Source organism: Phyllostomus hastatus, unplaced genomic scaffold (genome assembly GCF_019186645.2).
Source record: "Phyllostomus hastatus isolate PE091 unplaced genomic scaffold, TTU_PhHast_1.1 phas_contig_148, whole genome shotgun sequence".
Taxonomy (NCBI): domain Eukaryota; kingdom Metazoa; phylum Chordata; class Mammalia; order Chiroptera; family Phyllostomidae; genus Phyllostomus; species Phyllostomus hastatus.
The window spans coordinates 8,552,528-8,579,109 of NW_025333607.1; the positions used below are offsets into that span (position 1 = coordinate 8,552,528).

Consider the following 26,582-nt stretch of genomic DNA (forward strand, 5'->3'; position numbering starts at 1 on the left):
GGCAAACGCTGGTCAGCTTTTGCTCCCAAATGACGGAAAATAAAAGATGTGTGAAGGCAAGATTTGGGAATGAGATAACATGTAGTTTTTCACTACCAGGGGAGTATCTTTAAAACACCAGTAACAAAAAAAAAAATTAAAACTCCCTAAAAATTGATGTGGCTCTTTTATAAAACATGTGAAGTGATAAACACACACAAATATCAGATTCAACTATAATACCCAAGGCATTTAAAATAAAAGAGGCTGTTTTCTTCCTGATTTTATACAATTATTTTATTTTACCCTTTTATCTTCACTTTGGACCTTGCAGATCCTCGAGTTTTACGTACTGTCCGAACTGCTCCGCTAGAGACGGTCAAGTTCAGTAGCGGTTTCCTCCCGCATTTACCCATCTTTGTTTAAAAACAGGAGTCTGTTTCACGTTACCGTTCACCCGGCACGTTTTTTAGTACGAAGGCACTGCAATCACTTCGGGCCCAGCATGTCCTGGGGCTTCACCCACTCGTCAAACTGCTCCGCTGTGAGGTAGCCCAGCTCCACGGCCGTGGCCTTCAGGGTCGACCCCTTCTTGTGCGCGGTCTTAGCGATCTTCGCTGCCTTGTCGTAGCCTGAAGGAACGGGGGAAGGTGACAGAGGAGTGAGTAGTGAACGCTGGCTCTCTGAAGGAAAAGGTAGTCATTATTTACTTGATAGTGAAGTTCCGGAGCTCTTTGGCAACATTTTTCCATCTTAAAAATACTTAACAGTGATGATGTTATTGTCATTTCTAACGGTGGTTATCTTTATAGTTGCCATTTCTTATATAGAGAATAAAATCTTTATTTTTCTTATGTAACACAGACGTAAACACACTCTACAACAGATTTGTTCCTAAATTAAAATTGCCCACTCACTCGGTTATCTTCAGAGGAAAAAAAAAACCAATAAAGCAACGAGACACAAAAATACACATCTGAGTAGTATAACTGTGTTGTTTCAAGCATGTTTGATCAGAAACGATCCTCTTCATAAGGCAGCATCAAGGGGCTAACCACTGCGGCACTGTGGGCCCAGGCCTGTGGGGACCGCTCTGCCAGCAGAGATGGAGCCGCAGCTGTAGCCACAGCCGCAGCCTGGGCCCGCAGGAGATGCCCCTCAGAGCCGCCTCCCACAGCTCTTCTCTGCTGGGCACCCCACACCCGGCCTCTCCCCACGCTAGAGGGATGGGGGGGCAGTAGGTTTCAGCTAAATATATTCTTCTACTGTTCACTGCGGGCTTACTAGCTTTTAAAATTAACAAAGGCAGGGGCAGGAGAATTCTACAAGTTGTTCTGATTTAACATAATTTTAAAAAGTCAGAAGGCAAAAGTAAGAAAGAACAGAAAAAATGAAAATGAAACCAAGAAAGCACAAAGGAAAAAAACCACCAAGGTCAGAGAACTATGACCAATGAGAAGCCTGCTGAGACATCCGACCATCAACCAGGCGACATGTTATGTGTCTGTACACAATTACTCGCTGTCGATACGACGTATTGTGGGCACGGTTAATTTCACTGGGTAACTGAGTTTGTGAAGGCTAACCACGCTGGAAAGGGCATTTACCAATCAGAGTAATTTGGACAAAGAATTCTCCTGTCAAACGTTAGGGGGAAATATTTGCTCTTCTGTACCTTCCAGCGACTACTGACACAGAAGTCCAAGTGGTGTGCTCACCACCCTGAGCTCTCTGCCATCCCATGGAACACATGCACACAGAGCCCATGCACACAGAGCCCATGCACATGGAGCACACACACACAGAGCCCATGCACACAGAACCCATGCACACAGAGCACATGTACACAGAATACATGCACACAAAACACATGTTCACAGAACCCATGCACACAGAGCACACACACACAGAGGACACACACAGAGCCCATGCACACAGAACCCACGCACACAGAACCCATGCACACAGAATACATGCACACAGAGCACGCACACACAGAGCCCACGCACAGAGCACACATACAGAGCCCATGCACACAGAGCACGCACACAGAGCACATGAACACAGAACACACAGAACATACGCACACAGAACATATGCACACAGAGCACACACAACACAGAATCCATGCACAGAGCACACAGAGCACATGAACACAGAACACACACACAGAGCACATGCACACAGAACCCATGTACACAATACATGCAAACACACGCACACAGAGCCCACACACAGAGAACACACAGAGCACATACACAGAGCACATGCACTCAGAGCACATGCACACAGAGCACACGCACACAGAGCCCACAATGCAGAGGCAGAAGGCTCCTGCTTTGCTGCCAGTCATGCGTGGCTTGCCCACTTTTCCTTGTATGGCCTTGACCTCCCAGTATGCTGATTCCCGGGAAGACCCCTCAATGACACAGCTTTCGGAGCACCTCGAATGTAAATGTGCTGGCAGCATGTTCCGAAGTGCAGACGTAGTAAAGCACTTCTCACGGATGCCTCTGAGCACCCGTGTCTGCCACCAGCTGAATGCTGAGGTGCAATAATTTCAAAAGGATCAAAATGTCACTACGACGCTGGGCTCAGAGCCACCTGTCGCAGTCAGATGAGCTCCCCCTTCGTAAGACCGCAAGTGAAGCTTGACGTGAGGCCAAGAATACAGAGTCAGTCCCGAAAGGTCGGGGTTACAGGAGAACGTTTTAAAGCGGCAACCATGTGTCAATTGACTTCATCATAACCTGTTCTGAAACAGAAAACCGGGGGCTGCGCTCCCCCCAGCTCAGCAGTGAGGGGAAGGTGGGAAAAGGCTGCTAGCCCGCCGTCACATAAAGCAGTGCATGCCTCAAAACCCGAGAGTCGGTGATTTAATGGGGTCGCTATGGTCCGTCCCTAATAAAGTCTACGCTGAACGCACAGAATGAAATGTTGACCGTTCTGAAAAAGGCTTGCAATACAAAAGCCATGGTTCTAGACAAAATATTTGCATTTCTCCCTTTCCCTATAATGAATTATTACCCTGCTTATTTGAATTGAACAGAATGGAAAACAGCGCGGCCGAGCATCCAGAGCAGGTAGAACAATGAATCCGTTCCCCGTTGCTAATCAGCCAGTGCCACCTAGTGACACTCCCAACGGACAGGGTCCTCCCCAGCGTCTCGGAATATAAGGCACCTGAATTCCAGTAAGATTCCAATACGTTTGAACTACTACTTCTGATTTTACCACATTTTCAAATAAAACGAAGCCTAATCGATCAAGTTTTTGAAATAACTATGACATTCATAAGTTACATATAGTGTGTTACAGCTCAATTTCAAACATTTTTATAAAGATTTTACTTCGACAATGTCCAAAAGGAAACTGTCGTCTCTGACCACGGATCCGCGGTCTCTCCGGCTTTTTAGCTCTGCGCGCGCGAGCGCACGGCGCCCCTCCCCCGCTCACCGCCCCTTCCGCGCTCACCTATGTGCGGGTTGAGCGCCGTCACCAGCATCAGCGACTCGTTCATCAGCTTGTCGATCCTCTCCTTGTTGGCCTGGATGCCCACCACGCAGTTTTCCGTGAACGAGACGGCCGCGTCGCCCAGCAGCCTGGCCGAGTGCAGCACGTTTTTAATCTACGAGACGGGGAGAGACTTATCAAGCCTAACCTTTTTGTTTTGGTCCAATAACACACAGTATTACTTACTGGTTCATAAATAAATATATGAGTCAATACACATCCAGCACTCCTACAACTTTGGAGGCACCGGACTCAAGACAACAAATATGAAAAAACTTATAAGCATGTGAGGGCACGGAAATCTAAGAGGAATAGATAATAAGCATAAATAACTAACACACAAGACAGCCTGCGGCATCACAAAACACAGGAATGAAACGTGAGAGCGCAGAGAAAGGGAGGCGACCCTCGTGATGGGAAGTGGTGAAGCCCCCGGAAGGGGAGGAGTTAGATGGCTGGGGCTGGGGCTGGGGGTGGGGGGACCCAGTCTTCCCTGCAGGAGGCAGAGGTGCCCAGACGCAGAGGTCAGGCAGTGGAAACCGGTGGGGTTGGGGCTTCCCAGTTTCTAACGATCACCACACTTTCTTATATTTAAGGAAACACATAATCCGCAGTCACTTCAAAATAGCCTTTCACTCGATTTACGAACAGTATAAAATCAGTTAGTTTTAGCGTTTTCTTTCTTTTTGGTAACATTTCAACATGGCTTAAGACAAATATCCACATCCTAAACTCTTTTGGTCTAAAACCCCAGAGCCTGAAAACTATACTCCCAACAATGAACTCGAGTAGAATTCACAGAACTTCAAGATGACTATTATTACCAATGTTGATTATCTACATTTATTTTCTATTAAAGACAAAAGAGGTTTTTTTAAAAGATTAGCAGACATTTATTGTTACGCACTGACATTTGCTAGACAGCGGTGTAACTGTTTGCAAAGTGACCTGAGAGCAGAAGCTTCTAGGTCTGAGTTCTGCTTCAGCCTGTGTTCTGTTTTCCACTGGAATGTGCAATCCAGAGGGGCAAACAATCTGTTCTGTTCACTGTTCTGACATCAGCAACCAGTACAGTGCCTGATACAGACTAGTACTCAATAAACATTTCATGAATACACCGAATGAATAGACTTAATTTTGTCATTTGTGTGTTATCAAATTAAAATCAGACTTTACACCAGATACAAACTGGAAGTCGGCTTCTCTATTTTAGACATAACATTTTACACAAATACAGGACTCTTACGGTGACAGCTTCATTATCTGGAGCTGGGGACACGGATGATAGGATGATACCATCTTATTCCAGCTTCATAAAGAGGAAGGAGAAGCCCTGGCTGGCATAGCTCAATGGATTGAGCTCAGGCTGCGAGCCAAAGTGTCGCAGGTTTGATTCCCAGTCAGGGCACATGCCTGGGTTGCAGGCCATGACCCCCAGCAACTGCACATTGATGTTTCTCTCTCTCTATCTCCCTCCCTTCCCTCTCTAAAAAAATAAATAAATAAAATCTTTAAAAAAAATAAAAAATTTTAAAAATTTAAAAAGGAAGGAGGAAGAAGTTTTAGTGAACCCAACAATGTTTTCGCAGTATGTGGAAGAGGTAGAACCAGTGAGAGAAAGCCTGAGAGACAGGAAAGGAAAGTGGGGAGACATGCTGAAGAAACCAAGGGCAAAGAGTATTTCACAAAAGCAAGAGTCAAGGCCGGATGTTGCTAGGCGAGCGGTGGCACGCCTACTGGACCGAGGTCACGAGTGACCGCAACAACAATTCAAGCACAAGCAGTGAGCACAGCGTGGATGACTGAGTATGGGTTACTCTCTTTTTTCTTCCTGTTTTAATTTTTGTTTTTATCCTCACCTGAGAACTTTTTTTTTTCATTGCTTTTTTAGAGAGAGGGCGGGGGAGAGAGAGAGCAACATCAATTGGTTGCCTTCTCATATGTACCCTGACCAGGGATTGAACCCACAACTGGGGTATGTGCCCTGACGGGGAATCAAACCCGTGACCTCTGTGACCTTCTGGTCAATGGGTGATGCTCCAATCAACTGAGTCACGCCTGCCAGGACCCGTTTCTCTTTTAAGATTGAATTTGAGGGGAAGAAGGAAGGAGCAGCGTAAGGAGACAGGATTGAGGCAGGGCTCTTTTTCTTTCTTTCTTTTTTTAACTGAGGCGGCTTACACTGATTTATACTCGCTAGTATCTCCACTGGTGAAGGGCAAGGAAGAAACCTGTACCCTACCTTCCAGAAGTTTTCTTCCTATTAAAGCAAACAATCAAATTACTTGAGTTAAAAGTCACCTAACTGAATATTGGGATGAATCCTCTAACATTAATATATGCTTGACTTCCAACTGCTGATTATATATATCATCGCGTACCTAATGTAAGATCTACAGAAACCTTTATGAAAGGCAAAAACCGAGACTATCAGCCTTCAGTCAAAAACGTTAAGAATCAAAGGTAAAGCTTACCATCATCGGCTTGAACACATTCAACTCAAAATGTCCATTGCTGCCCCCGACGGTGACAGCGACGTGATTCCCCATGACCTGGGCGGCAACCATGGTCATCGCTTCACACTGCGTAGGGTTCACCTTGCCTTCAAGAAAACCACCGGGGAGAGACTCCACGTCAAACACGCTCATAACTCCTTAGCATCAGTTAAGATTGGGTTTCATGTCAAATAATGGAGAATGGGAGGGAATCTAACTTCATTAAATAAAGATATATAATAAAGCTGGGCCCCAACCACCAGTGCTGAATTTAATGAAACAAACTGACCAAAGAAAGGGAGACGGGTAGCCACAAACTGTGAATCATTCCATGGCTAATAAATAATGAGCAGTGAGTACCCGCAGCCACCTGTTAAATAGAGTTCTCTCCATCTTCGTGGCTTTCATTCATTCCAGCAACATTGGCAGAGCCAGGCACTGGCCGCACCCCGTGAGTAAGAAGCCGAGCTTGGAGGCCAGGGAGAGTGTGCTGGCAACTACACCGGGTAGGGGGTAAAGGCAGAGAGGCAGACTGCTACGGGAGTGCTTATAGAAGAGGGACCTGACCCACACTTGGGACGCGTCTCAGGGGACGGTGACATTAAACTGGAATTTTCCTATCCATCGTATGAGTCTCCAGAACCCCACCATTCTGGTAACCCGCTCAAGTCTGGCACGCTCAGGTCTGAACCAAACACCCCAGATTCCTCTGACCAGTACAAAGCAACACAGTGGGAAGATTATTTGCTTTTCTGCAACTCTGCATTACTCTTTTTCAGGCAATCACCTTGAATCTTCAATCAACTAAACGCAGGTCATTTTTCAACACGAAATACTTTAAAACCAGATCTATTCTCCTTCTTTGCATGCATAGAGTTAAAAGAATCTATAGTCAGGTCTCTCTTTTTCACTATCAAAAGTCACTTTGTCGGTTTCAGTCCAACCTACAGAGGACACTGTGAACCGGATTCTGTCACCTGATGACCTGCTATCTCAGCTAAGTAAGTCATCTGCTAGTATGATCAGCACCTCCTTCGGCTCACCAGTCAGCGTGCTACCAAGGCCTTCCTCCAGTCTGAAGTCAACTTCTTAGTCCCTCCTGCAATGTCACTGTGTGCCCAGCTACATTCACCTGACGGCACTGCCCACGCCCCTCCACTGGCCTCAGTGGACATCACGTGAGCCAGCCCAGTGACTTGCTGGAGTCTAGGTGTCCACTGCCCGTGTCACTTCCCAAAGCAAAAACTGAACGGAGAGGTGTTTGGTATCATTCATTTTTACTCAACCCATGCTGGTCACTTCAATAGCCTGTTCTAAAACTCTCTTGGCTTTGCACCATGAACGACAGAACTATGATACATTTTCCAGTGTGGGAATCAAAACGCACACTACGAACAAAAAGTCTTTCCTCCTATATTGTTGGGTGAGGCTCCTGAAGTCCGGATCAAAGGGGGCTCAAAAGGACCTTCTGAAACAAGGGTGCCAAATGTGTTCCCACCCTTCTTTAGGACCATGGATCCCGAGCCAAAGGAGACATGCTAGTTAGGCAAGATGCCTGGGTTTTGTCGAGTACCAGGTCTAACATCTACCAGCTCTGCAATTAATTACCTGGCATGATACTGCTTCCCGGTTCGTTTTCAGGCAAAATCAGTTCCCCCAGACCCGAGCGAGGACCAGAACCCAGAAAACGAATATCATTTGCTATCTTCATCAGACTGCAAGCGGTAGTGTTCATGGCTCCGCTGAGTTCAACCAAAGCATCGTGGGCAGCCAGAGCTTCAAATTTATTTGGAGCTGTAACAAAAGGTAAGCCTGAAAAAAAGATAATAATAACCTATATGAGTTAGCAGGTAAAATTAAATGGTTTTTTAACAATTAGCAAGTTAAACAGAAAGTTCAGTGTGTGAAAACCAAAAACAACAGGGAAAAAATTTACTTTAGGAAACAAAAGTCTATTTCAAGACTAAAGTCTGTCCACATATCTTTAGAAAGCCCCAAAGGAGTAGAAAGAATCAATAACGCCAGCACATGTAACGGATGAGACAACAAGTGCCACAAACACTTGGAGACAGGGAGGCACCTCCCTGCTACAGACCCCGGTGAGCAGAGCCCGACTTCTCGAATAAAGACGAAAAGTAGGTCAAAGTCCCTTCCCACCTTTCCCAGGACAGTCCTTCCTCCAGCCTAGGCTGCTCCCCTGTCTCCTCCCTCCAGGGGCCACAAATCCCTGGGACACTCAGGAGTCAAAACGAGCAAGACCGTCTCCATCAGCCTCTCCCACGGTCAAAATTTTGAAGAGCCACATATTTTAAACCCTCCCATAAATTTCTTCTTGATTAAAAAGCAGACTTCTCAGTCAAAGCGTGCTGACACCAAAAGACATCAAAACACACAGAAAGCCAGCAGGGTAAGAAACAAAGAACAGCGAATCCACAAAATAACAGAAAGCAAGTCACAGATGGCAATGGTAAAGTCCTTACCTATCAATAATTACTTTAAATGTAAATGGATTACATTCTCTAATTAAAAGACACAGAATGGCTGGATGGATAAAAAAAACACGATCCAACAATATGCGATCTACAAGAGACTCACTTTACCCCAAAAGACAACAGTGACGGGATGGAAAAAAGCCATTTCTAAGAAATGGCCAAACAAAAAAAGCAGAGGTAAGGTAGATCTTAACTAAAAATGGTGAAAAGAGACAAATGGAGGTCATTATATAATGATACAGGGTCAAGAAGATATAACAATTATAAATGTTTATGCACCCAACACTGAAGCACCTAGATGCATAAAGCAAAAACTAACAGAGCTAAAAGGAAAAATGAACGATACTACAATAATAGCTGAGGACTTTCAAATCCAACTTTCAGCAAGGGGCGCAGACCACCCAGACAGGATCGGTAAGGAGGAGTGGACTCGAACACCGCCCTATGCCCAGGGGCAGCAGGTTCCTCTCAAGCGCACAGGGAACATTTTCTAGGACAGACCACGTGTTAGGCCCCAAAGCGACTCAGCAAATTCAAGAAGACTGAGAGCATACCAAGTAGCTTTTCGAACCACAATGGTAGGAAATAGAAAAAACACCCCTAAAATAAAACACATGTTTGATGGCAAAATATCACTTTTAACTTTAAACTCACAAAAAGTCTAAAGCAGAAACACCCAGAAAATACATAAACTAGTGTAATAAAGTGAGTTGTAATTCATTTCGTCACTGACCTGTGAGCGCGGCCACTTTGGCGGCAACCTTTTCTGCAAAGCCGATTCTGGTGTTCAAGCCGGTGCCGACCGCAGTGCCGCCGGCCGCGAGCTCGTAGATCCGCGGCATGGCGGCCTTCACTCGCGTCATTGCGTATTTCAGCTGCTGGACGTACCCACTGAACTCCTGAACAGAGAAGGCAGCCAAGGTGAGAAGACAGAATTGCCTAATGACTTAGGAGTGCGTCTAACTGCATTAAATAGAAGTTTCTTCTCTACGTTTCAGACACTAAATTTTAAGTTACTCAGGAGGTATTTAGGCCACTTTAATTCACACAACGCACCAAGTATAGGAAAGAATGAGACTTTATAATCCTATGAGATAAGACAACACCACTGATAACATGCCACCTGCTTATAATCTAGTCTTAATAGAAAGCAAAGAACATAGGAAACAAACTTTAAAAAGGAACGACTTTATTACATTACATTATTTGTTATTTGCAAGTTATTTCTAATATTTTGGTGTATCCCAGATAACTCTGAGAAAGCAAAAAAAAAAAAAAAACCACACGGAATCCTTTCAAGAAAAATATAAACAAAGAAATACTCTCCCTACAATTTCAGTTTAAAATCCTGAAAATTTACATAAAATATGAGGATGAGGGGAAAATATGAGAATGTTTCACCTCTGCTACTAATGTCACACTGCTTTCTAAAATACGACACATTTACACAAGGCAACAACAGAATTTACTGTGTTCTGAACACAGCAAGGGTCCGTCCATGAGGAAACATACGGGGGCGGGGGTGGGGGTGGGGCACGAGGCATACACTGGAACTCACGTGAACGAGCCCGGATATACGGTTACACTGAATCAATCTCTTTTTTCCTGTCTAAAAACACTGAAAAACCACAAATACTCTTGACTAGTTAGAAGATGTCACTCCTCTTGATTAGTTTTAGAAGACGTAACTCCTTTCCAGTAGACCTGACCCATCTGACCTGACATCACCCATACACGCACCTACTGCATTCACTCAAGAAATGTATTTTTATTCAGGGAAAAAACTACACAAACTAAAAAGGCAATTCCAATAAAATCAAGTGTAAAGGCTTCTAATAAGATGAAGCCAAACTGTCCAACAGAACTTTCTGTCACAACAGGGGGAATGACGATTTGCACAGGAGGGTGCGTCGTGGCCCAGGTGGACTTGAGCACAGTGACTTTCCAACATGAGACTCACACACACACAAGAGGGAAAATCTGGAAAAGAGGGGGTGCTGAGAAGTTTCAAAGACTTATATTACACCTCCTTAGCAATTCAGCATGGCACTGGGACCAGTGATGCCAAGAGTCAGACGCAGCTGTAAAAGGTAACTGCACTGAGTGGGCTCAGTTCAGTCATACCATCTGTGTTCCAGTTCACCATTTCACGTTTTCCTCGTTCCTTCAGTGATAAAATTAAGCCCAATAATCAAGCTTTTTTCAGTGTTCGCTATCACCTGAACAAGACTGTAAATGGTAGGAAGTCGGCAGCAGCCACACTCGCACCCTCACCTCAATTTCTGCAAAACCATCATTTGACACCTGGCATGTATAACCATTTCTTGACGTATAATTTGTGTATGTCCTAGCTCCCAAACTGGACTGAGCTCACTAAGACAAAAAAACCCTGTTCCAGGTACTTCCTACATCCCTTTGTGATACACACCATCAGACAGTGTTAAGGTACAGATAAAACATACAATACTTCCCAGTAATTTGGAGAAGAGAGTAATACCACTTTCAAATGTGGCCAAAACAATTTTAGAGTAAGATACGCCTCATTTAAACACTTCAATATTAGCATTTAAAGAGCGCACTAATTTAATTAGAGTAAGAGAGACAAGGAAGGATGAAGATGATGATGATGATAGCTAACACCAGTACACACTCTCATCAGGCATGCTTCCAAACACTCTCCATTGATCAGCTCACTGACCCTCACAACTATCCTACGAAAAAGATGTTACGTTCCTCATTTTACAGCTGAGAAAACTGAGGCACAGAAAGGCTAAATAATTTTCCTAAGGCCCACCAGCTTGTGCACAGCAGAGCTAAGACGTGAACCTGCGCAGGCTGCCTTGCAGTCTGGCCCATGGCCCGTATGCTCTGCCCCGCCCCTAAGCGGATGTCAATAAAAAGTGCTCACAGATGAATGTAGAACAATCTCTTGTCACTGAACTGAGCTGTTATCAACTTGCCTTTCTAAACCAGTGTGATTTAGCAGGTAATACACTGGCCATTTGTACCGACCCCGAACTCGAATCAAATCGGATTCCTCCCGTATACCTGCCCCAGAGTGAGCGGGACCGCATCCTGTGTGTGAGTTCGCCCAATTTTGATGACGTGGGCAAACTCTTTGGATTTCGCCTCGAGCGCATCGTGTAGCTTCTGCAGCCCTGGCAGCAGCACCTCGTGAACTTCCGTCGCAGCAGCTATGTGCATTGCCGTGGGGAACGTATCATTTGAGCTCTGTTGGAGAATTTTCAAAAGAAATGTAAAATGTTAAATCAGAGGCAACAAAAAATAAACTTAAATGTCTCAATGAAAAACCTCACTAAACGACTACTAAACACTCAGCATCATTTTAGTGCTCAATCACATTTGGGTGTGGCAAGTCTGAGGTCTCTTAGGATCAAATGGGAAGCAACCTGCTTTCCTTTGCGGAATGTCCTTATTGTATGGTATGGTGTATTGTACATACCACCTACAATGATCGTGTTCATGATTATTCCACCTGCCTGCTAATACATGACAGCCAGGAAGAGAGAAGCAGTTAACACGTGCCTGCGAGGACAGCAATAACACCTTACAGTTACGCAGTGCACACCGTCCCTCATAAACATTTCTCCGCTGATGGACCCGAAGGAAAATGCTGAGGTGGGTTAGCACTTGAAAAACAGGAAAGCCAAGCTGCCATTTTTGACTTGCTTAAAATATTTAGGACGAGCACGCTGGGCCCTGACGAGGAAGTCAAAGGAGCGCTCCATGCTCTCTCCTCACCCGTAACTCCATGCTTCTAAGTTATGATGCCATATAAAAAGGTGTACCTGCTATATATGTTTTCACTTGTTATTATGGAAAATACCAAACTGCTTACAAGAGCAGGATGGATGATACAACAGACACTCACATACCTATCACCTAAATTCAAATAACTACCAGCACAGAGTGAGCCGTATTTCATCTACCACACCACCTCAGTTCCTCCCCCAACCACATACACTGGGTCATTCGAAGCAGATCTCAGATTTCAGTGTATATAAAAGGTAAATTCATATTTCAAGGCAAGCCCTGGGTCTGAAAATCCTTCACACAATGAATTTATGTAACAAAACTTCCCCCGTTATTGAGCAGTACCCTGGAGACCTGTATGATTTTGTGAGCAAGTGTCACCCCATTAAATTCAATAAAAAGAGAAAGACTTCCCCCTTTATACTTAAATATCTCTATATTTAGTCACACCTAGCACCCAGATCTTAGTTTCCAAATATCGTACTCCAGCAAGGCCCTCTGAGAGGTCCCTGGAAAAACGGGTGCGAATGGGGCCAGGCCAGGGGAAATACAAGATGATGAGCCAGGAGCACCTTTTAGTCCCAAAAAGGGAACCAGTGGGTTTTCCAAAAGGATGCTGGCCTGCCCAAAGTGCACAAGAGCCAACTGAGTAGACTCCCAAAGCTGGGGCAATCGGAGCAACAACATAAATAACAAAAGTATTAGGGGGAAAAGCATTAGATTATACCTCTAAGAATAAAATACATATTCATGAAACCATACTGAATACATTAACGACTGAATACATAAATTAATGTGGGGAGAACAAAGATGACAAATCTTTACAGCAAAATTTTAATTAATAAATGTAGAAGCATAGGTAACCTCATCCAAAATACCGTAACAGTAATTGCTATAGGCAAGGTCCACTGACGAATGCTGGAATTCATGGGCAAAAGTTTAAGGAGGCAGAGGATATCCGCAGAGTCTCAAGTTCTGTGTTAATTCCATGGCAATTTCAGCACATGTCCAAAACTTTCCTGAAACTCCTTCCTTTTGGGAGTGAGGCTTACGTGCAGTTCCTGGGGTGCAGGCAGGATGTGGTTGGTGGCTCCCCGCTAACAGGGAGTGGAAAGGGACAGACCTGGCAGACGCTGTCCCAACCAAGCGATGCCTGTTACCCTCGCCAGGACAGACAGCCATGTGGCTGTCACGCACCGCTGACATGATGTAATGAGAAGAGCCCTCATTTCTCTAACACTCATTGCAAAATCCAGTCTCGGTCCGATCACGGGAAGACATCAGACAGAGGCAAACCGAGGGACAAAATGCCTGACCACTACTTTGGAAAGTGACAGAAGACACACTGTCACAGTGGGGGGACTACAGGGGTATGGTGACTAAATGCAATGTGCAGTCTGGACTGGATCCTGAAGACACACGGGACATCAGCAGAAAACTAGAGAAATCCTGACACAGTGGGTTCAGTTAAGAGCATTGAACCAATGTTCATTTTTCAGAGAGGTAAGTGTACCCGGTTTATATAAAATGTTTAACATTAAGGGAAGCTGGGTAGAGGGTATGCAGAAGCTCTTTGAAGTATCTTTGCAATTCTTTTATAAAATTAAGCTATTTCGAAATAGTTTTTAAAAATCCAAAACAATAAAAATATACACATATACTAAATTCAGGTGTCCTAAAAGTCATTTTTCCCTAAAAGTGATTTTTCTGAAGTTAGACCCAAGATTCCTGAAAGAAATAGCTTCTAAGAAGTCCTTTCCATGAAAAAATATAAGCAGAATGACTCTCCTTGCCAAAAAGCCAATGCCTGCCTGATAAGACCGACCTCGGGTATTCTTTACAACTTCCAGTGGAGGACAGAGATAGAAACGCTGACCTGGCTTTTATTAACGTGGTCGTTGGGATGCACTGGTTTCTTGCTGCCGAGTTCGCCTCCCAGCATTTCGATGGCTCTGTTGCTGATGACTTCATTCACGTTCATGTTTGTCTGGGTTCCTGACCCAGTCTGCCACACCACGAGGGGAAAATGGTCATTTAGTTTCCCTTCGGCTACCTGCAGAACAGAGGGTTAGACACGAGATTTCTTTTAAATAAGAAAGGCAACGTTCATTTGGCTATTTTAATCAACTACGATTAAGCAGGTACCATGCACCACACAGTCTTAGAGGTGTGTTTTACTGCTGGTGCCACACAGTCAGTGGCTGGCCAGCAAGCCAGGCTTCCGCAGCATCCCTCGTCCCAAGCGCGGCCACTTTGACAAGTGAGTGATGAACTACCGTGAGTCAACAGAACTGAACCAAAGCCTGTTTCTCCAGCTGCCTCCCCTGCTAATATGCAGATAGGGCCACATGTTAGGGCTGCCAAACTGTTGGGTCTTTAGCTACATTCACTGCTGGTGCTCAGCAGGGTCATCCAACAGATGCGACAGTTGGAGTCAGTATGAGAATGAACTGGTGACATGAAAATGAATACATTAATAGCTGCTTCCTCGCACAGATGCCCAGTGAGTAGCAACTGCCAAGTGCAGACACACAGTCCAAATTTCTTCCTATTTTTGTCATATTTTTTTGGTTTTGTTTTTTTGTCATATTTTTATACTTCCAATTGCTATGCTAGTTTTTGGACTGTACGCTTTCTAAGACAGTGGGTGCTTAACCACCTACTGGAATAATTTTAGTTTAAAAAAATCAGCATGCACTTTGGAAATATATTACCTTTAATAATTGGTTCACTTTAAAACTTGTTTCCTAGTTAGTAGAAATACTAGGTGATCGGTGTGGAAAATTTGGAGAACTAAGAAAAGTCCACTGGCACCACAGCGCCAGTGGACCTCAGGAACAGCGGCAGCTGGTACTTCAGCGTCTCTTTCCAGTTTCCGCGCCACGCAGCGGGAGTGCGTGTGCACATACGAGAAAGCTTCCGTTCATTTTTTCTCAACAAAATTGGGATCATAAAATACACATATTTGGCTACCTTCCCCCCAACTGCCTCTTATATGGTAGGCTTTGTTCCGTGACATTCTTTAGAAAACTAATTTTCTATGGCATCACAATATAACTTATACATGTAGCTGTTACGGATGGATACTTTCTAATCTGTTGTTATTATAAATGGCACTGCAGTGAACAACATTATGTATAGAGTTTTTATTTTTTTTAGAAAATTTATTTATTTATTTATTTTTAGATTTTATTTATTTATTTTCAGAGAGGGAGTGGAGGGAGAAAGAGAGAGAGAAACATCAGTGTGCGGTTGCTGGGGGCCGTGGCCTGCAACCCAGGCATGTGCCCTGAGTGGGAATCAAACCTGTGACACTTTGGTTCACAGCCCGCGCTCAATCCACTGAGCTACGCCAGCCAGGGCTATGTACAGAGTTTTTAAACTGTCATGTTTGATTGCTTCCTTCACATTATGATATTAGAGAATTAACGAAATACCTTTCCCTATACATACTATCAAATAACCAACTAGTTTTTAAATGAATCATTTACATATAAAATAAGAAATAAAATATAGAGTGTTTCATCATAGAGTTCTTCTGTATACAACTATATAAATTAAAGGAACAGTCAAGAAAATCAGTAAGAGTGTATACAACCATCCACAAATTTTGCCACAGTATTTGAAGCCCCAAATCGATAACCTCATTCGCCAATAACGCTGCCACCCTGCTGCTGGGGACCGCTCTGTGTGGTGCCGGGGACTGCAGCCCCGCACGAGCAAGGCCTTGGAAGAGGCCTGTAAGTCCCCACCGCAACGCTGGGAGTGCAGGTGGGAGCGTGGCCCGATGCTCACATCGAGGGTTCCCGTGGGAAGTCGGGCCTGAAGTATACACTGTGCCCTTTGAAGCTTGTTTTGCTGTGTATGGCACTGTTGACATAAACCGGATGTTTAAGTTCAAGGCATAAGGAGTGAACTCCTTATCTCACGAAACACGTCTTCAAGGCCATCGGGCGTCAGCATGTCTAACAGACCCTGACCTGAGGCAGACGTCTGTGTTCCTTCGATTATTATCTATAGGTAATACCTGTTTTCTATGACTACAGCCTTTTGACACTGATTGATGAGCCACGTGTGCTTGCTGTCTACCCCCAAACACACCAATCCCAATAAAAGCCGTTTCCGAGGAGGGCCCGGGGCATTCTCCACTGGAGGGAATCGCCACCCCCTTTCCCGCCGGAACAAAGATTGTGTCCAGGAGGACTCATTTCATCCGTGACCCAGAGAACTCCACGGAACGGGCTTCCCCCCACCCTGCCTTGAACTTCATTAACTCCAAAATTCCCAGTGCCTGCTTTCTCCTGCAGGAACCTGCTATCACCCAGCGGGTGACACGCGGCTGCTGCCACTAGGAATGAGCCTGCTTGTCGCTCCCACCTCGTCTGCGGCCTTCATGATGGCACTGGCGATCTTCGGGTCCAGACCATAGTCCTGGTTCACTTCAGCGGCTGCTCGCTTCAAAATGCCAAAAGCTTTGATAACTGGGATCTAGAATCAATCAGAGAAATATCTCAGATTTGCAATTTCAGGTAAGTATGGAAATTTTAAGATTAATACTTCATGCAGATGCAAAAGTTGTACATAACATAACTCAAGTAACACTGTGATCCTAAAATGTTTAGGATATAGAGAAAGGTTATAGATAGGTACCTAATGGACCAAGAATCATCATGTGTCTCTTTGCTTAGAGAACCAAACAAAAGCCAGTGCACTGACCTTTCACATAGGTACAAATTCACACACAGACGATGCGCCATTTATCCTGTTTTCACAATGTAATATACACACGCTTCTTTCAGACATGTGCTCGATCATATTGCCAGCAGTCACCATGATTTTCTCCCACTAGATCCCAAGCTACATTGTAATTTTTCCTTTCCTTCTCCATCAACAAAATAAAAAGGCAAACTACCGAATGGAAAAAAATATTGACAAACCTTTTTAGTTTATAGATCTTTTCACATTCTCCTGCAAATCACCTTACCAAATTTAAAAGGATGAACTGAGTAACTTCTGACGAAGTTGCAATGAAACGATATCTCGTTTTCAAAAGATAAGAAAATGAGTGTTCTTGCCAAAATTAGTAACACAGACTGTGGTATACTTCCCCTACCAGGCTGGGGTGGGAGGAGAGCAGAGGGAGACAGGAAGGCTGAGGAAGACAGTGGTGAATTCGTAAAGGAGATGCTACGATCCTCACGGGGACTGAGAGTGGAAAAACAAAACAATAAAGAATAAGACACATTAAACCCGGGCCAAAGAGGATAAACCAAGGGGCAAGCCAAAAAGGAAATAAAAAACAGAAGATTTTCATTTTGAATTTTAAGAAAATGAAGTAAAACATCGTGAGCGTTTTACCCAAACGGTAGGGACACAAATGGCACCTGGGGTTAGAAACGTAAGACCATGAAGACGGACACAAATGGGAACTTCAGTTTCGACAGCAAGTCGGTGGGTCGTGAGCACGTGCCAGTGGTGTCTGGCCGTCTGCCTGGAGTGACTGACCCACGCGTGTGTGGACTCATATGAAGGAAAAAATGTCACAGCAGAGAGTTTCACTGACCACTATTAAAGTGAAATGTATCACTGGAGAGAAAAGAAGGGTCTGGTTCTTCTCACCTTATTCACATTAGAAATTCACAACTGTTTTTAATGTTGTTTTCCTTTGGACTTCAGGTACAAAGGGTTGGGTTTCATCATACTGTTCAGCTAAATAGACAGACAGTAGACTTCATATTTAATAAAGTTCAGGAAATTACTGCAGACGAAGGCAAATGTGGCAAAACTGGTATCCCTGCGCCCATCTGGCTCAGCTGTACAACCCAAACAGCGGCCCTGTGTCTGGAGCAGCAGCCGCAGCAATCCTGCAAAGCGCCCAGAACCATGCACCTCGCCAGTGGCAGAGGGAACATCGAACCTTGACCTGTGCTCACTCCTGTCATATGGGTTAGGACTGACCTCATTAATCCCAAGAGTTGAGCTATCTGAGACTGTTTCAGGATCAGTTGCTGCCCTTTGTCACCCAACTGTGTCATCTGACCCTGTGTGGTCGACCTCACCAAGCTGGCTGCAGGTAGCAATAACAAAGATTTTGTTCCAAGAAGATTCAGCTGCCTATTATATAATTGAATGAACAGTCTGAAAGACTTAGGCTAAAATATGGAAGCTAAAATTATTGTAAAATAAAAAGCATAGTTAGAAGATAACTGTTAAACATTACTTCACCAGATGAACCTTGGCTACTTCAAGGCTACGAGGCTATCCTGCATTCCTAAAGCAACTATTTTTCACACTCCAGGTGGGCTCCAGAGGGATGGGTAATATACTTAACCGATTCTCTTCACACTTTGACATCTGTGAAATCAAGATGCATCTTACAATTGATGACATGCACAACTCTAATTGGCATCCCTTTTCTTTCCTAGTGGTGCATATCAGTGCATCTTCTAACTGACGTCACCTTAGCTTTAATGAAATATGACAGAAAGTGTTCTAATCACTAAGCCATTCGTGTGGTGTTGAACAAACACGTACATATTATCTACTATATGCCAGACATGGTAAAGAATAATATTATTAGGTTTTGTGTATACTTCTCTAGAAACTGATACCAAGGTAGATAGAAAGTATAATATTAAAGAAAACTCTGTCTCTTTTAAATCAGTTTTCTGAAACTCAGTGCTAATTGGTAAAAATACATAAAGAAAATTTAAGTATTGAAATTAAGAATGCTCACCAACTATTAAATCCTAGTAAAAATCTGAAAAATCCCAGCAAAAATAAAAAGACAAATCACTTAGTTCTATCAAATACAAATTCAAAATATTCCAAGTCACAGCTCAAAATAAGAGTATTTAAAAAGTCTTTCACATTTTAATGAAAGAAACATCTTATTACTCACAAAAATCTGTGATAACTACATTTTAGCCCTGTAAAATTTTATTTATAAAGTAAAATGGCTCACGGGAATGAACCTCAGTTCACCCGAAAGGAGCCCCTACTCACAGGCATGCGTTCGGTCACACCGCCAATCTTGAAGTTCATCGTAGACCTCACCGTCTGGGCGCCATAGTACTTGTCACTTGGGACCTTGAGTTCACCGAAAGTGTCATATTCTATCCGAAAGGAATTCTGGCTGGCCTGAAGGCAGACACAAGACACAGTTATGACTTGAACAGAAATCAAGTATCAAAAGCACATCACCTGTAGGGGAAGAGAAACTTTAGAAAGTACCATGAAGACAAAATATTGCATTTTCACTCTCATTCCACTCTCCTCTTCCAGCTCTTTGAGAGATGACCGTCACACACACTTATTAATATAGATGTTAAAACCAGATTGCAGACGTCACACGCTACACAGACGTAAACACAAAGGCAGGTTCTGAAGTAGAAATAATCTTTTCCAATTCAGGAGTGTGCCTGTTACCGGCCAAGCTCTGGCCAAGTCAGTGTACTTAGGGCAATGCTTCTCTGCCTGGGAACTTGAGAAAGTGGTGTAAGAACGACACTTTAAAATGTGAAAATATTAGATACTTAAACAGAGCTGGACTGTGGTCTACAAACACCATGCATGAGAGACAGCTTAGTGCAGATCACCCAGACTCCGTGGTCACCTTCCGCCTGTCAGCTTTTCTCCTCTCCAAACGGAAGGAGATGTGCAGACGAAGGGAGATGGACCAGGTCGGTTCTTAGCCTTTTCGGGGTGACAGAACCCTTTGGGAAGATGGGGAAAGCTATGGATCCTCTCTCTAGAAAAACTAAAATCAATACATATATATAAAATCTCCCTACCATTTATTTATATATATATAAACTCCCTACCATTTTAGGGAGTTTATATCTTGAAGCCAATCTACCATCCAGAATAAGAACCCATGACCCAAAGTCCCTTTTATGGAGAAACCAAGTACATCAAGTATACCAAGTACATCAACTTATACTAGTAAAAAAAATGAACAACTGCTCAAAAAAACATTTTGGCACTAAAAAAATTTACTGTAAACCACTAGAAATTTGGAATTTACACATGATACTTTATATTAAGGAAACTTCACAGGGATACTCAGAGTTTTAATGCATGGTCACCTAGCATGAATTATGAAATAAGCATAGTCAAAGAATTCAAAAGATTTTAAAATCCCTAGCCAAGTAATTGGCTTGTACATAAGGACACCTCGGATGTACATAACGCCATCCTACCGAGGCTGGGAGACACGGCAGATGTAACCAATATACAGAAACAAATATAGAGATGAAACCAAAATGAGGTACCAAAGAAACATGCCCCAAATGAAAGAACAGAAGAAATCCCCAGAAAAAGAACTAAATGAAATGGAGGCAAACAATCTACCAGGTAGAGTGTTCAGAACAATGGTTATAAAGATTCTGAAGAAACTTAGGGCAAGAATGGACAAACTCAGTGAGAACTTAAAGATTTTGTTAAGCATAAAAGAGGCCATAGAAAACAGTAGGGAAAAAAAAGTGAAAAATAAAGAACACACCATATGAAATAAAGAATGCACTAAAAGGAATCAAAAGGAGATTAAATGAAGCAAAGGATTAAATCAGCAATTTGAAAGAAAAGGTGGCAGAAAACACCCAATCAGAGCAGGAAAAAAAAAATGAGAAGTTTAAGGGACCTCTGGAACAACATAAAGCATAATGACATCTGTAGTGTAGGGATACCAGAAGGAGAGAGATAGTAAGGGATTAAGGATCTATTTTAAGAAATGGCTGAAGACTTCTTGAATGTGGTATAGCAAAAAGGCACATACATCCAGGAAGCACCGAGTCCCAAAGAAGAAGAATCTAAAGAGGCCCACACCAAGACACATAATTAACATGGCAATGGTTAAAGGCAGAGACGATCTGAAAAGCAGCAAGAAGACAGTTGCCTACAAGAGAGCTCCCATAAGACTGTGAGCTGATTTCTCAACAGAAACATTTCAGGCCAGAAGGGATAGGAATGGAATATTCAAAGTGATGAAAAGCAAGGACCTGCAACCAAGACTATTCTATCCAGCAAAGCTATCACTTAAAATTGAAGAAGAAATAAAAAATTTCCCAGACCAAAAAAAAAAAAGCTAAAGCTAAATCAGTACTGCAAAAGATGTTAAATGGACTTCCTTGACATGAAGAAAAAAAAGAGGAACATTGTTATAAAAAATAAAATGGCCATATACATACTTACCTATCAATAATCACTTTAAAAGTAAATGTATTAAATGTTCCAATCAAAAGACAAAAGATAGTTGAATGGATAAGAAAACGAGACCCACCTATGTGCTGTCTTCAGGAGACCCACCTCAGAATGAAAGATACACACAGACTAAAAGTAAAAAATGGAAAAAGATTTTTCATGCAAACAAAATGAAAAAAAAAAAGCTGGGGTAGCAATACTTATACCAAAGAAAGCAGACTTTAAAACAAAGGCTATAGTAAGAGACAAAGGAGGACATTGCATAAAGATAAAGGGATAGATTCAAAAAAATATAAACCCTGTAAACAATTATGCACCCAACACAGGAGCACCTAAATCTGTAAAGCAAATCTCGATGGACATAAAGGGGGAGATCGACAGTAATACAATCATAATATGGGATCTTAACACCCACTGACATCAATGGACAGAGCTTCTAGACAGGAAATCAACAAGAAAACAGAGGCCTTGAATGACACACTAAACCAGATGAATTTTATGGATATTTTTCAGAGCATTTCATCCCAAGGCAGCAGAATATACATTCTTTTCAACTGACAGTTCCCGCCCCCGTACAGCCCAGATTTGGCACACTGTGACTTTTGGCCTTTCCCAAAACTACAATCTCCTTTGAAGGGGAAGAGATTTCAGACCATCGATGAGATTCAGGAAAATATGACAGGGCAGCTGATGGTGATTGGGAGAACTATGTGAGTTCCCAAGGTGCTGACTTTAAAGGGGACTGAGGCATCATTGTCCTATGTATGATGTTTCTTGTAACCTCTGTCTTCTTCAATAAATGTCTCTATTTTTCATAGTACATGGCTGGATGCTTTCTGGACAGACCTCATTTCTTATGTTTCAGAAAGTCAGATATAATAGAAACAATAAGCCATCTAAACATATCACCCATGAGAGTAAATTCTCAATTACTGAGAGTCACTGAAGAATTGAACTAGTATTATATGAATAAATTATTAGTTCTATTCTAAAATTTATTCATATTTCCTCTAATTCTAGATAATTCACTGAGTTCCTCTATGACTTTGATGCCTGTATCTGCAATAGTCTTTGGTTTAAAGTTAACTTCATATGTCATAGTTGCTTCTAAATTTTCTTTCAGGATTTAGAAGAACGCTATTTATTTGTGGACAGTTCTAATATTTCCTTTCTGTGGTATTATAGAGTTATGTAGGAGTTAATGCAATATTGAATGCAAAGGTTATTCATACTTTTTAAGAGTATTCAGTTTAGGTTCTAATTAACAAAATTCACAAATGGATGATCTATATTACTGTTTCCATATAAGCCTTCATTCACCAATCAAGATATCCTCAGCTATACTTCAAACTTATATTGAAGAACAAGCAAAAACAACAGCAATGACTATTTGAACATATACTGCTTTCACTTTATGTAAATTGTCTCTCAATTTGTCATAATAACCACACAAATGTAAGTATTACTATCTTTATTTTACAAATGTGAAAATGTAAGCTTGGGTAGATTAAATAATTTGGACAAAAATACACAGCCACTAAAAGATAGCACTGGGATTTGACTCTGTTTTTTCAGACCACAAGGCTCATTTATTTCTGTTAGCTACATTGTATTCCAAAAAAACTCTCTGTCCTGGATAGCTCTTCAAATCCACTGTAACATGAGAGTGAGCGAATATAACTAAGAAAGGGAAACTGGTACAAGGAAAAATAATGAACTGCATTATCAAATCATTCAATAAGTTAAAAAAAATCAATACATCAGAATATCTTTTGGTATCATGGTCAAGACCACCTGAACCCGAAAGCAGTTCAGGTGGCGTGGTGATTCTAGAAGCCAGAGTTCAGAGGCGACCAGATTAGCACTCGGCCAATGTCTGGCCAGCCAGGCCCTATTTGAGGGGCAGGGACGGGAGCTTTCCCTTTCCCCACACTCCCTCCCACCCTGATCTGCCCCCAGAGCTGGGGGGTCCCGCACCCGCGGAAGCGCAGCAAGCGCGGCCGAGGAGGGCTACTCCAAAACGCAGAGGCCCAGCCCGCTCACGGAGAGTCCCGCCAGCGGGACTCTCGCAGCCAGCTGCCGCCCCCGTCCAAGCGGTCACCCAGGGGTGGAGACTCCAACCCCACTCTGGATGCGGAGCCCCCGGCAGAGAAGGCCGCCACGCTGCGCGGGAGCACAGCATAGTGCCGGACTTGGGGGACCCCCGGGTAATTCTTCCCCGCGGCCCGCGGGCGCCCTGCCCGCGAGCCCTAGGGCTGAAGGTCACGGCGGGGACGCGGGAGGACCGGAGCCCGCGCTCACCATTCCAGCGGCGTTCGGAGGCCGGAATGGGAGGGTGGCCGCGCCACCAGGGCCTGGAGCCAAGGCTGAGGCTGAGGGTGGAACTCGCACGAGGCGACACGACCGCGCGAGGAGCCGGAGTGCGTGGTACATGGTGCAGCAGGAGCCTGTGTAAAATTACTGAGGCCGAGGCCACGCCTCCTCGCTTGCGTCAGTGCCCGTCCAGCCCACAGGACTGCTCTTATCCAATCAACATCCGGAAACTGACCGCGGGGGGCGGAACCAACCGTGAATGGCCAGTAAAGAGCGAGGGGGTAAACTTCCTTGTAGAGTGGATACTTGAAGCCCTCAGATTCACGGGAAACTAATTAGAAGGGAATTATGGGAAAGGGAGTTCTAGTTGCTCTTTCAACCACGTTGATTGATGTGTGTGGCTGCTGGAGAGCGAGAGTATCAGCTAATGAACCTTCTGTTAGTGTTTAGTTGGAGGAACATCCTGGAAAGAAATATTGATGGATTCATTTAGTTATCATGTAATCTCTCGTTAGCTATTCTTTGTATAGGATTTTTTAAAAATTTCTTCCAGATTACAGATTCCATGTAGAAATTTGGGGGAAACCCAGCAAAGTATAGAGAATGAAATAATAATTATCCATGTTGCCAACACTTAAGATAATGAATGACTCATGTCTTTTAACTTGTCATTTTGAAGTCTAATGTGTGCTGTCAGAACTCTGTTAAAGTGTAGTGTGGATGTTAATTGTTATAGGTGATTTGGGAATTTACTATTTGCATGTAGAGTTTCTAAGTTTTTGCATTGAAAGTCTTATTGTTTGAATGTAATAGGTGATAAAATGCAGGAACTGATATAAAACTGCATCTAAACCACAATTTTATCTTTTTGTCTCGTCTTTCTGTTGCTTGGAAGGAGATGACAGTTGATCAAGAAGAACCACTGGATTATGTCCCGAAATCAAAGTCCAGTCAAATCAAGCTTTTAACAGTTGGTCTCTGTAAAAGCTCTTGATAACTCTTTTTATGTAATTTTGTGGCATATGAATTTGACTCATATGTATTTAAAATATGGAAGTTCCAGGGATATCCAACCTGCAGCCCAGGATAGTTGTGAATGCGGCCCAACACAAAATCATAAATTTACTTCAAATATTATGTGATTTTTTTGTGTGATTATGTGTCACAGTGTACTTAACGTGTGGTCCAAGACCATTCTTCCAGTGTGGCACAGAGATGCCAGAAGTTTGGACACCCCTGGATAATAGAACATCATAATTGAACTACAATCAAAACGTTCCATAAAATCCACCTGAATTCTTTATGCCTCATTATTTCCTCCCTTTGTCAACTGATGAGTCAGAAATCACTAAAATATTTGATGAAAAAGTGAAACCAAGGATTAGTTAGAAGTTAAAGTTTCGGAATAAAAGAGAAACAAGAATTGAAAGATAATGCAACGGTTTAAGAAAACAATGAACCATCTCTCCCGTTTACATTTACATTTACATTTATTTACATTTATTAGTTCCACCAATAAAAGGCAAACAATGTTAACCCTAAAGCTTAATGTGAACATAATGTTGCTCGCGTCATCACTGGTTTGACAGAAAACTACAGAAACGGACATTCACTAACAATTGCTATCATTTCCTAGGAAATGCCAAAATTTTGAGGTATTTGCTTAATACGCTTTAAAAATAAAAGAAAGAAATTACTAATAATGAAGTGGCATTTTCTTCCCCTTTATTGATTAGAATGATTTCCCATATGCAAAAGCAATACATAGTTTCAATTTTATTTCAGTGAAATGTATATTCATTTGAAACAATATTATCAGTATGTGGTTATGGGGCTAGACAAATGATTGGAATTTGGCAAATATTGGCTTAGTTCATTATTTCCATTACTTAATAAGGAAAATGTAATGTGTCTTAATAATGAAATAATTACTGTTAAAATAAATTTCTAAGCCCAATATGAAGCCACTCCTGGCCAGGGTGTTGTGTCAACACAGAAACTGGGATGACTTTTGTGTCCTTGTAAGTGGACTTGACCAGAAATGCAATATATTCAGTTGGCCAGTCTCCAAACTCCAAAACAATTCTGGGCATCTCACACCCTATAAAGATGACTACATGGCCCTAGCCAATCAGATGTTTTCTATTTCTCTCTTCCTAGTTTTTTATTGTTTATCCTCTAAAAGTTTCCTGCCTTCTTCCCCCATTTGGCAGTTCTCTAAAAGAATGCAGTCAGCCCTGGCTGGTGTAGCTCAGTGGATTGAGCGCGGGCTGCAAACCAAAGTGTCGCAGGTTCGATTCCCAGTCAGGGCACATGCCTGGGTTGCAGGCCATGACCCCCAGCAACCGCACATTGATGTTTCTCTCTCTCTCTCTCTCTCTCTCTCTCTTTCTCCCTCCCTTCCCTCTCTAAAAATAAATAAATAAAATCTTTTTTAAAAAAAAGAATGCAGTCCATGTCATGAACTGTTACATAAAGTTTGCTTGTATCACCTAAACTGTTCTCCATTCATCATTTTTAAATAATCATTATTTCATAGTGAATATGTAATGTAAATGCTTTTAAATCCATGGTTGACACTGGCCATCTTCATTTTGAGATGCAACATCTCGCTATGGAAAATAACGTTTGTATTTTGCTTAGAGGTTTGTAGGGGTTTTCTACTTCGAACTTTGCATCACAACAGTATTGGCCTGCTTTCTTCTTGCTGATTTTTACGTGGTGTGTCCACGTGTCTTCCTGTCCACATTGTAGGACTTGATGTCCTGCCGTAAGGACCAATGAACACTGCAATGATTTCTCTTTCCTTCGTTCT

The 26,582-nt window shown here is 42.8% G+C and overlaps 1 protein-coding gene across 1 annotated transcript; it reads right to left on the bottom strand.

Moving 5' to 3' along the window:
• Positions 1-254: 254 nt before the first annotated feature.
• Positions 255-23,924, bottom strand: FH (fumarate hydratase). The gene is made up of 10 exons (XM_045818247.1): positions 23,756-23,924; positions 19,259-19,393; positions 16,631-16,741; positions 14,130-14,306; positions 11,528-11,710; positions 9,213-9,378; positions 7,596-7,799; positions 5,967-6,094; positions 3,454-3,607; positions 255-611 (listed from the first exon to the last, which is right to left on the bottom strand). Exons 1-10 carry the CDS (start codon positions 23,885-23,887, stop codon positions 469-471), a joined length of 1,533 nt encoding a protein of 510 aa, XP_045674203.1. The 5' UTR covers positions 23,888-23,924; the 3' UTR covers positions 255-468.
• Between the last annotated feature and the right edge of the window lie 2,658 nt (positions 23,925-26,582).